This window comes from Dipodomys spectabilis, unplaced genomic scaffold (genome assembly GCF_019054845.1).
Source record: "Dipodomys spectabilis isolate Male_0828 unplaced genomic scaffold, ASM1905484v1 ptg000125l, whole genome shotgun sequence".
In the NCBI taxonomy this organism is placed as follows: domain Eukaryota; kingdom Metazoa; phylum Chordata; class Mammalia; order Rodentia; family Heteromyidae; genus Dipodomys; species Dipodomys spectabilis.
In genome coordinates, this window is record NW_024870802.1 from 10,811,204 (window position 1) to 10,823,230 (window position 12,027).

At 44.6% G+C, this 12,027-nt stretch overlaps 1 protein-coding gene across 1 annotated transcript in view; it reads right to left on the reverse strand.

The window, feature by feature from the left end:
* Wbp1l (WW domain binding protein 1 like) overlaps window positions 1-9,400 on the reverse strand; it is a 69,646-nt gene extending 60,246 nt beyond the window's left edge. The window contains exon 1 of the mRNA XM_042689290.1: window positions 9,216-9,400. Coding sequence (XP_042545224.1) covers window positions 9,216-9,305 — 90 coding nt within the window. The 5' untranslated portion in view covers window positions 9,306-9,400. The remainder of the gene's footprint in view (window positions 1-9,215) is intronic.
* Between the last annotated feature and the right edge of the window lie 2,627 nt (window positions 9,401-12,027).

A 12,027-nucleotide genomic window follows, 5' to 3' on the forward strand; every position in this document is an offset into this window, starting at 1 on the left:
AGACCAAAGAGCACTTTTTTTCAAAATGTTTGATATTAGCTGACAGAGTTGACTGGTGAGGCACAACACATCACTGAAATTTCAGCATATTAAAGCTTTAAACTGTCCCACCTTAAACTTGGAGTTAGAGGTTCTTTCATGTGATTCCCAATGCTATTCTCTTGGTGAGAAGTCTGACCTCAAACTCTGCAATAGTGAGGAGCTGGTAAGGAATGGGCAAAGACTGCTAACCCAGGACTTCACATCTGCACCAGGTGGACATTTTGAGCCAGATGACTCTGTTGAGAGAGGCTGACAAGAGTGTGGATGTGTAGCAACATCGCTGGCCTTCACCCACTAGATGCCAGTAGCACTCTCATGTTGCCACAGCTAAAAATGTCCCCAAACATTTGGAGACTGTCTAAACACATAGCTTCACCATGGAAAGTGGTCTATACAGCTAAAAGATCATAAAAATAGCCGGGCGCTGGTGGCTCACGCCTGTAATCCTAGCTACTCAGGAGGCTGAGATCTGAGGATCGCGGTTCAAAGCCAGCCCGGGCAGGAGAGACCGTGAGACTCCTATCTCCAATAAACCACCAGAAAACCGGAAGTGGCGCTGTAGCTCAAGTGGTAGAGCGCTCGCCTTGAGCTGAAGAGCTGAGGGACAGCGCCCAGGCCCAGAGTTCAAGCCCCATGGCCGACAAAAAAAAAAAAAAAAAAAAAGATCATAAAAATAACCTAAACCCATAAGCAGAACAGAATCTATCAGGTTAAACTCCTCAGATCTGACTTTTTGGGAACTGACATTAACTTGCCAACTACCATGCATTCTGAGGACCAGTAACAGTGATAATCATTATACTCATTAAATAGATTCCAGGAGTGTTACATGTCTCTTTTCCTCACCACAACTCCAAATGATGCATGCTAGTATTCTCATGTGATAGAGAAGGAACACAAAGATAAGTAACTTTCTTAAGGACAATATCAGATTTTTAAGTGGTCTGGCCCCACAGCTCATGACCTTAACACTGTTACACAACACCAAACTCCACACTAGAAAGCTATTAGATCAGTGTGTCCATTAGGTAGTTACAAATACCTGTTTAATTCTATTTAATTATTTAGTTAACATACCACTCTGGAAAAGTCTGGCAGTTCCTCAAAAAGCTACACATAGAATTACCATTTGACTCAGCAATTTCCATTAGGGTATACCTAGGAGAATTGAAAACATATGTCTATACAAAAAATTACTATACCAATATAGCAGCATTATTCCTAAGAGCCAACAGTAGAAACACCACAAATAACCATCAACTGACAAACAGATAAATAAAATATGGTGTATATATATTCATAGTATAAATACAAAAAAGGAATTGGCCACAAAAAAGGAATGTACTGATACATCCCACAACATGGATAAGTCAGGGCTGGGAATGTGGCTTAGTGGTACAGTGTTTGCCCAGCATGCATGAAGCCCTGGTTCAGTTCCTCAATACCACATAAATAGAAAAAGCCAAAAGTGGCGTTAGGACTTAAGTGGTAGAGCACTACACCGGAGCAAAAAGAAGCTCAGAAACCAGGTCCCGTGTTCAAGCCCCAAGACTAGCAAGACAAAAATTTAAAAACACATGAATAAATCATTAAATATTATATTATGCAAAAGCCAATCATGAAAGACCATAAAGCATATTATTTCATTTATATGAAATGTCCAGAATTGGCAAATCCATAGAAACAGAGTAGATTAGTGGCTACCAAGGGTTGGTGTTAGAGGAAATAGAATAGAGATCAATTAAACTATGGGCTTTCTTTTAGGAGTAAGGAAATGTAAAATTAGATAATACTAATGCCAACATGATTCTGTGATATTATAAAAGAAGCAACTTATACAGTCTTTAAAAGGAAGACTGTGTTTGGCATGTCAATAATACCATATTAAAGTCATAAAAATTAGATAATTAAAAATTCAGCCAGGTGCCGGTGGCTCATGCCTGTAATCTTAGCTACTCAGGAGGCTAAGATCTGAGGATCGTAGTTCAAAGCCAGCCCAGGCAGGAAAGTCCGTGAGACTTTTATCTCCTATTAACCACCTGAACACTGGAAGTGGCGCTGTGGCTCAAGTGGTAGAGGCTCGCCTTGAGCTGAAGATCTCAGGGACACACACAGGCCCAAAGTTCAACCACACTAACAAAAAAAAAAAAAATCAGTTTTACTGGGTGCTGGTGGCTCATGTCTACATTCCTAGTTACTTGGAGGCTGAGATCTGACAGTCCCAAGTAGACTAACCAGCAAAAAGCCAGAGGCAGATGTGTGGCTCGAGTGGTAAAGCACCAGCCTTGGGATTGGGGGAGACTGTTTCTCTCATATCCTAGCCACAGTTCAAGTGGTATAGGCAGCATAGACAGAGGTCACTACCAGCATCACAGCAAGTGCTATTGCACAGCACTGCAGTAAGCAATAGATAAAAAGCCTCTCATGGGCTGGGAAGGTAGCTTAGTGGTAGAGTGCTTGCCTAGCCTGCATGAAGCCCTGAGTTTGATTCCTCAGTACCACATGCATGGGGGGGGGGGGGGGGGGGGGAGAGTGAATGAAAGAAATAAAATTAAAAGAGAAAACATTATTTTTTTTAAAAAGGGCTGGGAAGGTGGCTCAGTGGTAGAGCGCTTGCCTTGCATGCATGAGGCCCTGGGTTCGATTCCTCAGCACCACATAAGCAGAAAAGAAAAAAGACCAGAAGTGGTGTTGTGGCTCAAGTGGTAGAGTGCTAGCCTTGAGCTGAAGAGCTGGGACAGCGCCCAGGCCCAGAGTTCAGGCCCCATGACCCGACCCAAAAAATAAAAAAATAAAAAAAATGGTGACGCCTTGGTACCACACCTCAATAATTTTTTTAAAAAGCCTCTCACCAGCTGACCACAGCCTCCCTTTCAAAGCTCACCTTACTTTCTCATTCCGTCACATACTCCCACACTCAAAGCTTCTACTACCAACTGTGTTACTTCCCTACAGCCTTCCCTTCTTGGCCTGTGGATATCCTCATGCATCCATACCCTATCTGTCCTTCCTACAGAATGACCATACCCTTGAGGTCAGGAATGCTATATGCACTAAAGCCTAGTAATAGCTTACTGGACTTCAGTAAATCTATATCCTTTGAATTCCAAACTCAAGGTGCTGATTTTTAGATACTCACTAAGGAAATGAGGTAATGGGGATAGGTTCTGCAAGCCTTATACCCCACTATTTTGCAAGAAAAAATGATGGTGATTGCCCTGAAATTCTTCTTGGAAGAAAATATGCTTATAATCCCACATAAGGGGCTACACAGTAAGACCTTGTCTCAAAAAAAATTAAGGCAGGGGCTGGGAAGGTGGCTCAGTAGTAGAGCACTTGCCTTGCATGCCTGAGGCCCTGGGTTCGATTCCTCAGCACCACATAAGCAAAAAGAAAAAAGCCGGAAGTGGCGCTGTAGCTCAAGTGGTAGAGCGCTAGCCTTGAGCTGAAGAGCTGAGGGACACCGCCCAGGCCCAGAGTTCAGGCCCCACGACCAGACCCAAAAAATAAATAAAAATAAAAATAAAGGCATTATACAGCTAAGGAGTATGGTGTTGAAAACCTTACTGCCTGCCAGGTGCTGGTTGCTCATGCCTGCAATCCTAGCTGCTCAGGGAGGCTGAGATTTAAGGATCACAGTTCAAAGAAAAGTCCTCATGAGACTCTGTTTTTTTGTTTTTGGGTCCGGTCATGGGGCCTGTACTCTGGGTCTGGGTACTGTCCCTCAGCTCTTCAGCTCAAGGCTAGCGCTCTACCACTTGAGCCACAACGCCACTTCCGGCTTTTTTCTTTTTGCTTATGTGGTGCTGAGGAATCGAACCCAAGGCCTCATGCATGCAAGGCAAGTGTTCTACCACTCAGCCACCTTCCCAGCCCCCTCATGAGACTCTTATCTCCAATTAACTACTCAAAAATGAAGTAAACTGTGGCTCAAGGTGGTAGAGTGCTAGCCTTGAGCTAGAGGAAGCGCAGGGATAGCACCCAGGCCTAGGTTCAAGCCCCACAACCAAAAAAAAAAAAAAAAATAGACAGAGCTAGTGCCCTATTCGACTTAAAGGGTTTTGTTTTGTTGTTGTTACTATTGTTTTGTTGCGTTTTCTCAGTTATGGGGCTTGAACTCAGGGCCTGGGTGCTGTTCCTGAGCCCTCCTCGTGCTCAAGGCTAGCACTCTAGCACTTGAACCACAGTGCCACTTCCAGTTTTTAGGTAGTTAATTGGAGAGAAGAGTCTCACAGGGATTTTTCTGCCCAGGCTGGCTTGGAGCAGCAATCCTTAGATCTTAACATCCAGAGTAGTTTAGGATTACAGTCATGAGCCATTTTTTGGCAGACAAAAGGAAGGAAAGGACTACATCTCCATAGATATATGCCCAGACCACTGGCTGAGTCACCGTAGGAGAGGGGGATTTTCTACAACTTTATTTCAAAATAATATAGCCAAAAACTCTGGAAGACAATAACTCTATGCTATCTCACCAATAATTTAACCAGAAGAAACAAAAGCCAAGGCCTTCCTGTTTGGAAACTGCTGCTTTCTTAATTCTTTACAGGTTCAAGGAATCAAATCTGTGAGTCACAGTGACCTATGGAAAAGTTAAATCAAAGTTCTAATTGCTGGAGTGAGTTAGGCTGATGAACTTTCCTGGCCTGCATGGCAAGGAATGGTTCTTCCAGCTGGACCCATGGCATACGCCTATAATCCTAACTACTCAGGAGGCAGACATCAAGAAGATGGCAGTTCAATGTTAGCCCGGGCAAGGTTCTGGAGGCCCCTATTTAATAGATCCATTTTAGAAAGAAAAATACACTGAGGAACCCATACTACTTTCCACATAGAATGAGTTCAGCAAGTCCTCCCTAATTCAGAGTGAGCAGGAAAAGTCACCGTTGAAATAAGCAAAGGAGTTCTTGAAGTCTGTACTTCAAAGGAGTACTTGAAGCCAAATGATCTCGGCTTTTTTTTTCCTTACTAGTTTGTACAAACCAAAAACAAAAATTTAAGAAAACATAAAATGACTAAACTGTGATGGATTCAGAGTTAATAATATCATAACTTCCATTCCAAAGGTTAAAAATCTAAACACAAATCTTACCATAGATACCAAGCACTCTAGGATACAAAGAGAAGAGTGTATGAGAAATGCGATGGAAATTATGGGAGGTGTTAAGAGTGAGGGTATGAAGCAGGTTGGGGGGGTGGGGGTGCAGATCATACAAATATTTCCCCTCAAGTTTTAACTATCTAATAGCTATTGGTTAATGCTAGTATCCATCCAAACAGGACAAAGTACAAAAGCCACTCTGCCCCTAAAAATACCAGAAATATAATTTTTTAAAATGTTTAATTGCAAAAACCCTGAAATATCATGCAAACAAGGCAAGACACTGAAGAGCCTCTTCCCTATCTCACCAAAACCACCACTTTCCATCCTTTTGCTAAAGTGGTTGTCCTTGCCCCCCTCCAAAGCCTCTACATTCTCAAAGCAACTCTCTAGTAAAAAGCTATTTTTCTTTTCTTTTTTTCTTTTTTGAGCCAATCCTTGGGCTTGAACTCAAAGCCTGAGTTCTGTCCCTGACCTTTTTGCTCAAGAGAGTGTAGAACTCTACCACTTGAGCCACAGCTCCATGTGCAGTTTTTTGGTGGTTAACTGGAGATAAGAGTCTCATAGAAAGCCGGGCGCTGGTGGCTCACGCTTGTAATCCTAGCTACTCAGGAGGCTGAGATCCGAGGATCGCGGTTCAAAGCCAGCCCGGGCAGGAAAGACCATGAGACTCCTATCTCCAATAAACCACCAGAAAACCGGAAGTGGCGCTGTAGCACAAGTGGTAGAGCGCTCGCCTTGAGCTGAAGAGCTAAGGGACAGCGCCCAGGCCCAGAGTTCAAGCCCCACGACCAACCGAAAAAAAAAAGTAAAAAAAATTTAAAAAAATTAAAAAAAAAAAAAGAGTCTCATAGACACTTTCTTGCCTGGCTTCCAGCTGTGATCCTCAAATCTCAGTCTCCTGAGTAGCTAGGGCATCACAGGTGCCTCGCCCTAAGTTTATATTTTAAAGGTTATTAGAAATAGCTATTTTTTTTTCCAGTCCTGGGGCTTGAACTCAGGGCCTGGGCACTGTCTCTGAGCTTCTTTTGCTCAGGCTGCCACTCTACCACTTGAGCCACAGTGCCACTTTAGGCTTTTCCTGTTTATCTGGTACTGAGGAATCAAACCTAGGGTTTCATGCATCCTAGGCAAGCACTCATCCACTAAGTCACCTTCCCAGCCCAGTAACGGCCTTGTGTTGTTGTTGTTGTTGTTGTTGTGGGGCCTGAACTCTGGGCCTAGGCAATGTCCATCAGCTGTTCAGCGCAAGGCTAGCGCTCTACCCCATGAGCCACAGCGCCACTTCTGGCTTTTTTTTCCCTGCTTATGTGGTACTGAGGAATTGAATCCAGGGACTCATGCATGCAAGGAAAGCAATCTACCACTGAGCCTCCTTCCCAGCCCCCAGAAACAGCCTTTTTGAGATTGAAATAAACATGTGCAAAAGAAAAGCAATTTCATTCTATATTTTGTTCCAAAAATACCTACTTAACTTTGCTAATCCTAGTAAAGTTACTAGTAACTTCTAATAGACAAAGAAAATGTGTTTCTGTTCTGCGTTTATATGCTAATTGGGAAAATAAAGAACAAAAACCAACAAAAACTAAAATTGAAGATCCCAGTCCTAGAAAAGAGTAGTTGACTTTAAAATGAACTCTATTTCTTTTGGTTTATTTCCAATATATATATATATATATTCTGAGAAAAAAAATGTAGGGCTGGGAAGGTGGCTCAGTGGTAGAGCACTTGCCTTACATGCTCAAGGCCCTGGGTTCGATTCCTCAGCACCACATAAGCAAAAAGAAAAAAGCCGGAAATGGCGCTGTGGCTCAAGTGGTAGAGCGCTAGCCTTGAGCTGAAGAGCTGAGGGACAGTGCCCAGGCCCAGAGTTCAGGCCCCACGACCGGACCCAAAAAAAAAAAAAAGAAAAAAAAAATGTATGCTTCAATGGATAAACTAAAAACAAACTGCAGTATATACATACAGTAGGGTATTATTCAACCATAAAAAAAAAATGAAGCCCTGATACATACTATAATGTTAGATTAACCTTAAAAACATTAAGTGAAAGAAGACGAATGCACAAGATCAGATATTGTAGGATATAAAATATCCAGAACAGGTAAAGTCAAAGACATTGAAGAGTGGTTGCTGCTTAGAGTTACCATAAGAATAAGGAGTAGCTGGGCGCTGGTGGCTCACGCCTGTAATCCTAGCTACTCAGGAGGCTGAGATCTGAGGATCGCGGTTTCAGCCCGGGCAAGAAAGACCGTGAGACTCCTATCTCCAATAAACCACCAGAAAACCGGAAGTGGCGCTGTAGCTCAAGTGGCAGAGTGCTCGCCTTGAGCTGAGGGACAGTGCCCAGGCCCAGAGTTCAAGCCCCACAACCGACCAAAAAAAAAAAAAAAAAGAATATGGAGTAACTGGTTAATAGGAACAACGTTTTCTTTGGGATGATGAAAATGTTTTGGAACCAGATAGGAGTGGTGGTTGTGCAATATTGTGAATGTACTAAACAGTGAATTGTCACTTTAAAACTGTTGATTCTGATGTGAATTTCAACTCACTTTAAAAAAAATCAATCAAGTTGGGCGTGGTGTCATATGACTGTAAACCCAGCACTCAGAAGGCAGAGACAGGAGGATCTCGAAGTTTGAGGCCAGCTTGGACTAAATAATGAATAATCAATCAAACCACAGTACTCGAAGGTAGAAAGATTAAGAGTTCAAGGATAGGTCTCAAAATACATGCACAATAACAAAAATCATTTTTAAAAGTTAGCATACAAATGAGCAAAACAAGATGCATGTGTGTACGTGTGCATGTGTGTGTGAGTGAGAGAGAGAGAAAGAGAGAGAGAGAGAGAGAGCCACCCTTAAACTTCTAGAGCAAAGATAAACATTTCTGCTCTTGATTACGTCAAGTTCAAGTGCTAAGTGGTAGAGACTTTGCCTCTGGACTGTTTATCTCTGTGTGTGGATGTCTTTCTAGAAAAGACATGGAAAGGAACAGAAATTGCAGAAAATATGATAAAAGCTTTTGCCAAGTGTAAGAGAGGAGGGGTGGTTCCCCCTACTGCACCCCACCCAATCTGGCACAAAGAGGAATGCTCCCATTAGGGTTTCAAAATGCCAGTCCAAGCTGGAATCAACACAGGCAAACTTCTTTGCCTGGATAAAAGAATAAGCCACCCAGCAAGCAAAGCTGGGGTGCTCCATTTGCTGCTCATTCTTGTATGTGAACTACCCTTTGCTCAAAAGCCTTGCCCTGACTCAAATCAGAATACATGACTTGCTCACCCAGGGGCCAGCCTCACAGCCAGGGCTCAGGGATCTCATTCTACTTCATCCCTTCTACCTTCCAAGAATCTTGCCTTCAATATGTCTCCAAAGCACAAAGACATACACTACTAAAAATAGGGCCAAGAAATCAGGCACTGGTGGCTCAGGCCTGTAGTCCCACTAGCTACTCAGGAGGCTGAGATCTTCAGCAAAGTCTATGAGACTCTTAGTTCCAATGAACCACCAAAAAGCTAGATGGTTCAAGTGGTACAGTGCTAGTCTTGAGAAAGAAAAAAAATCTCAGGGACAACACCCAGGCCCTGAGTTCAAGGCCCAGGACCAGCACAATACAAACAAAACAAAAATGAAGCCAAGATGCCCTCGGACTGAAATAAATATCCTCTCAGGCCAGCTCAGCAACTGTGTACCCCTAAACACAGGTTAATAAGGTGCACACAGCCTCGGCCACCTGCCCCTTAGGTGATGGGGGTAGGGGGTTGGATTCGCCCCACAGGATCGGTAACAGGCACTCCCGCGCACCTACCAAGCCCGCCGTCTCCCAGGCCCCAGCGTCGCTTGGCGTGGGGTCTGCCACCTCCCTGACACCTTCACAGGTGTTCCTCACCGAAACACCAACGCCCCCTGAGCGCCTGCTGACGCCGGTCACCGGCGTTCCCCTCTGGACCCCTCAACTCTTTTACAACAATCCTCCAAACCCCTCCAGCCCCGTCTCGACCGACTGGACCACCTCACCCCCTCACCTCACCCTCGGCTCCCAGCCTGGCCCGGACGCCCCCTGCTCTTACCTGCGGGGGTTCAGCTCTGGCTGACAGGGGACCGGGCAGCGCCTGGAGGAGCAGGAGCGCCATGCCACCCAGGAGCCTTCTCCTCTCCATCCCCCTCCGGCTCCTGCTCCTCCGCTACGGCGCCGCCACCTTCCTCCTCCGCCTCCCTCTCTTCTTCTTCTCCTTCCTTCTTCCCTTCTTTCCTGTTCCACTCTCTCCCTCCCGCTTCCGGCTCGGCTCTGCCCCGCCTCAGGAAAAACTCCCACCCAGACACGGGGGAGGATCTCCAGTCGCAGCGCCTCATTGGCTCTTACCCTCCGCCCATTGATCAAAGTAGACGTCGATCAAACTACCGGTCACGCCCCCCCCACGTGAAGAACTAAGCAATCCAGCCAATGAAAAGTAGGAGGAAGCCGGGCCATATTGAATGCTGCAAGGTGATGTAAAATGCGTTCCGCCCCGGAGAGAGTGGCGGAAGTATCCAAGATCACGGGGTGGAATGTCGAGGAAAGGACCGAAAAGGCTAGTTCGAATGCAGCCATTTTGAGTGTGGCGGAACTTCTAGATTTCCACGCTTCAGCCCAAAATGAGGCGTGTGTTAAAAGATGTTATAGAGTGAGTTTTTTCCAGGTTAACTGAGTGCTTCTAAAGAGAAAAATAATTTCAATCTAATAAGATCAATGATTGCTCTTGTCTTGAAACAATTGTTAGGTACCTTTTCCAATCTCAAAGTACCCAAGCAACAATTCAGGTCCATTTGAATTGTTTAGATATTGTGCAGTAGGAAGACCCCTACTCAGGCAGGCAAGCCCACCTAGTCCTCCAGAGTGACAGAACCCACCACAAGTAAGTTAACAAAGAAGCAACTTTATTGAGAAGGTTCCTATACTGACGGGTCAGGACCACAGCACAGGCTCTGGAGCTGATACTGCGACCCCAAGCCGCCCCCATTCTTTGGTTTTTAAAGGCAAAATCCATGAAGTCGAGCCAGGTCATGCACAGGTGACCAATGGGATCATAACACACACAAAGGATTGTACAGTCATACCAGACCACACACAGGTGGCAAGCGAGGTTACAGTTTGTCTGTAATGACTGTTAAAACCAGCCTATCACCTTTGTTTAAAATGGCATGCAAATTTAGCAGGTAAGGCGAGGTCTACCTTTTAGTGGACAAAAGGCAGAGTTTACTGTAAGCATGTGCAAAAGGTAGTGTTTACCAGAAGCACGTGGTGTTACCAGTTTGAGCCAGATTACAACCACAGGTTTTAAAAGTCAGTCTTTAACTCAACAATCAAGGGTGGGTTAGGTTGTTAAGTGGAGGGGGACCAGATGCATTTTTTTTTTCATTCCGGGAACCAGGCCCATCAAGTCTAAAATCCCAAAAACAAAGGCAAAGCTCAAAATGGAATCATACCAGCTTGGGCCCCATCTCAGGGTCCACTTCAATTGTACCTTTTGAAGTAGGGAGGTCTGGTCTGGCTGGCACCATATCATGGTGCTTTGCCACCCCAAGATTCAGGTCCAAAACTCCTGTGACTCTTACCTCAGAAACAGCTCTGGCCCGGGCGCCGGTAGCTCATGCTTGTAATCTAGCTACTCAGGAGGCTGAGATCTGAGGATCGCAGTTCAAAGCCAGCCCAGGCAGGAAAGTCTGTGAGATTCCTATCCCCAATAAACTACCAGAAGTGGGGCTGTGGCTCAACTGGTAGAGCGCTAGCCTTGCGCTGAAGAGCTGAGGGACAGTGGGAAAGAAGGAAGGAAGGAAGGAAGGGAGGGAGGGAGGGAGGGAGGGAGGGAAAGGAAGGAAGGAAGGAAGGAAGGAAGGAAGGAAGGAAGGAAGGAAGGAAGGAAGGAAGGAGAAAGAAAGAAGGAAAGATCAATTTTATTCAGCTTAAGAGTCCACAGTTCTGGGCTGGGAATATGGCTTAGAGGTAGAGTGCTTGACTAGCATGCATGAAGCCCTGGGATCAATTCCTCAGTACCACATAAACAGATAAAGCCAGAAATGGCACTTTGGTTCAAGTGGTTGAGTGCTAGCCTTGAACAAAAGTTCAGGGACAGTGCCCAGGATCTGAGTTCAAGCTACAGGACTGACAAAAAAAAAAGGAGGGGCTGGGAAGGTTGGCTCAGTGGTAGAGCACTTGCCTTGCATGCATGAGGCCCTGGGTTCGATTCCTCAGCACCACATAAGCAAAAAGAAAAAAGCTGGGAGTGGGACTGTGACTCAAGTGGTAGCGCGCTAGCCTTGAGCTGAAGAGCTGAGGGACAGCACCCAGGCCCAGAGTTTAGGCCCCACAACTGGACCCAAAAAAAAAAAAAAAAAGGGAGTCCATAATTCTGCCTCTACCTTTAAAAACAACTGACTTTTAAATCTTTTGTATTAGCACACATTAATTGTACAAGGATTTCATTCATTGTAACATTTCCATAAATACAATGTACCTCACCATTGCCTGCATTTTAAAACAATACCAATGGCTTCAATTGTTTTATTTCCATACTGGCAAATAAATTACATTATTTGCTCTCTCCATTTACTCTCCCACTCCTGTTGGTACACCGTTCCCCCCCCACCAAAAAAAAAAAAAACACAAAAGAGCCAGTTTTACCTTCTTGTCATTTTTTAGTGTATATTAACAGTACCAAGGAGTTTCACTATGGTACTTCAGAAATGCATATATTTTGCTCAGAATAACTCTATTTCTTTCCCTTCTTGCCGTCAGATCCCTGCCAGCTTCATAATTAGGATGTATTTAAAATATACTACCCCTTTAACTTTCTTGATCCCTCATCCTATAGTTAGAATCCTACAGTAAGAATCTTTTTTTTT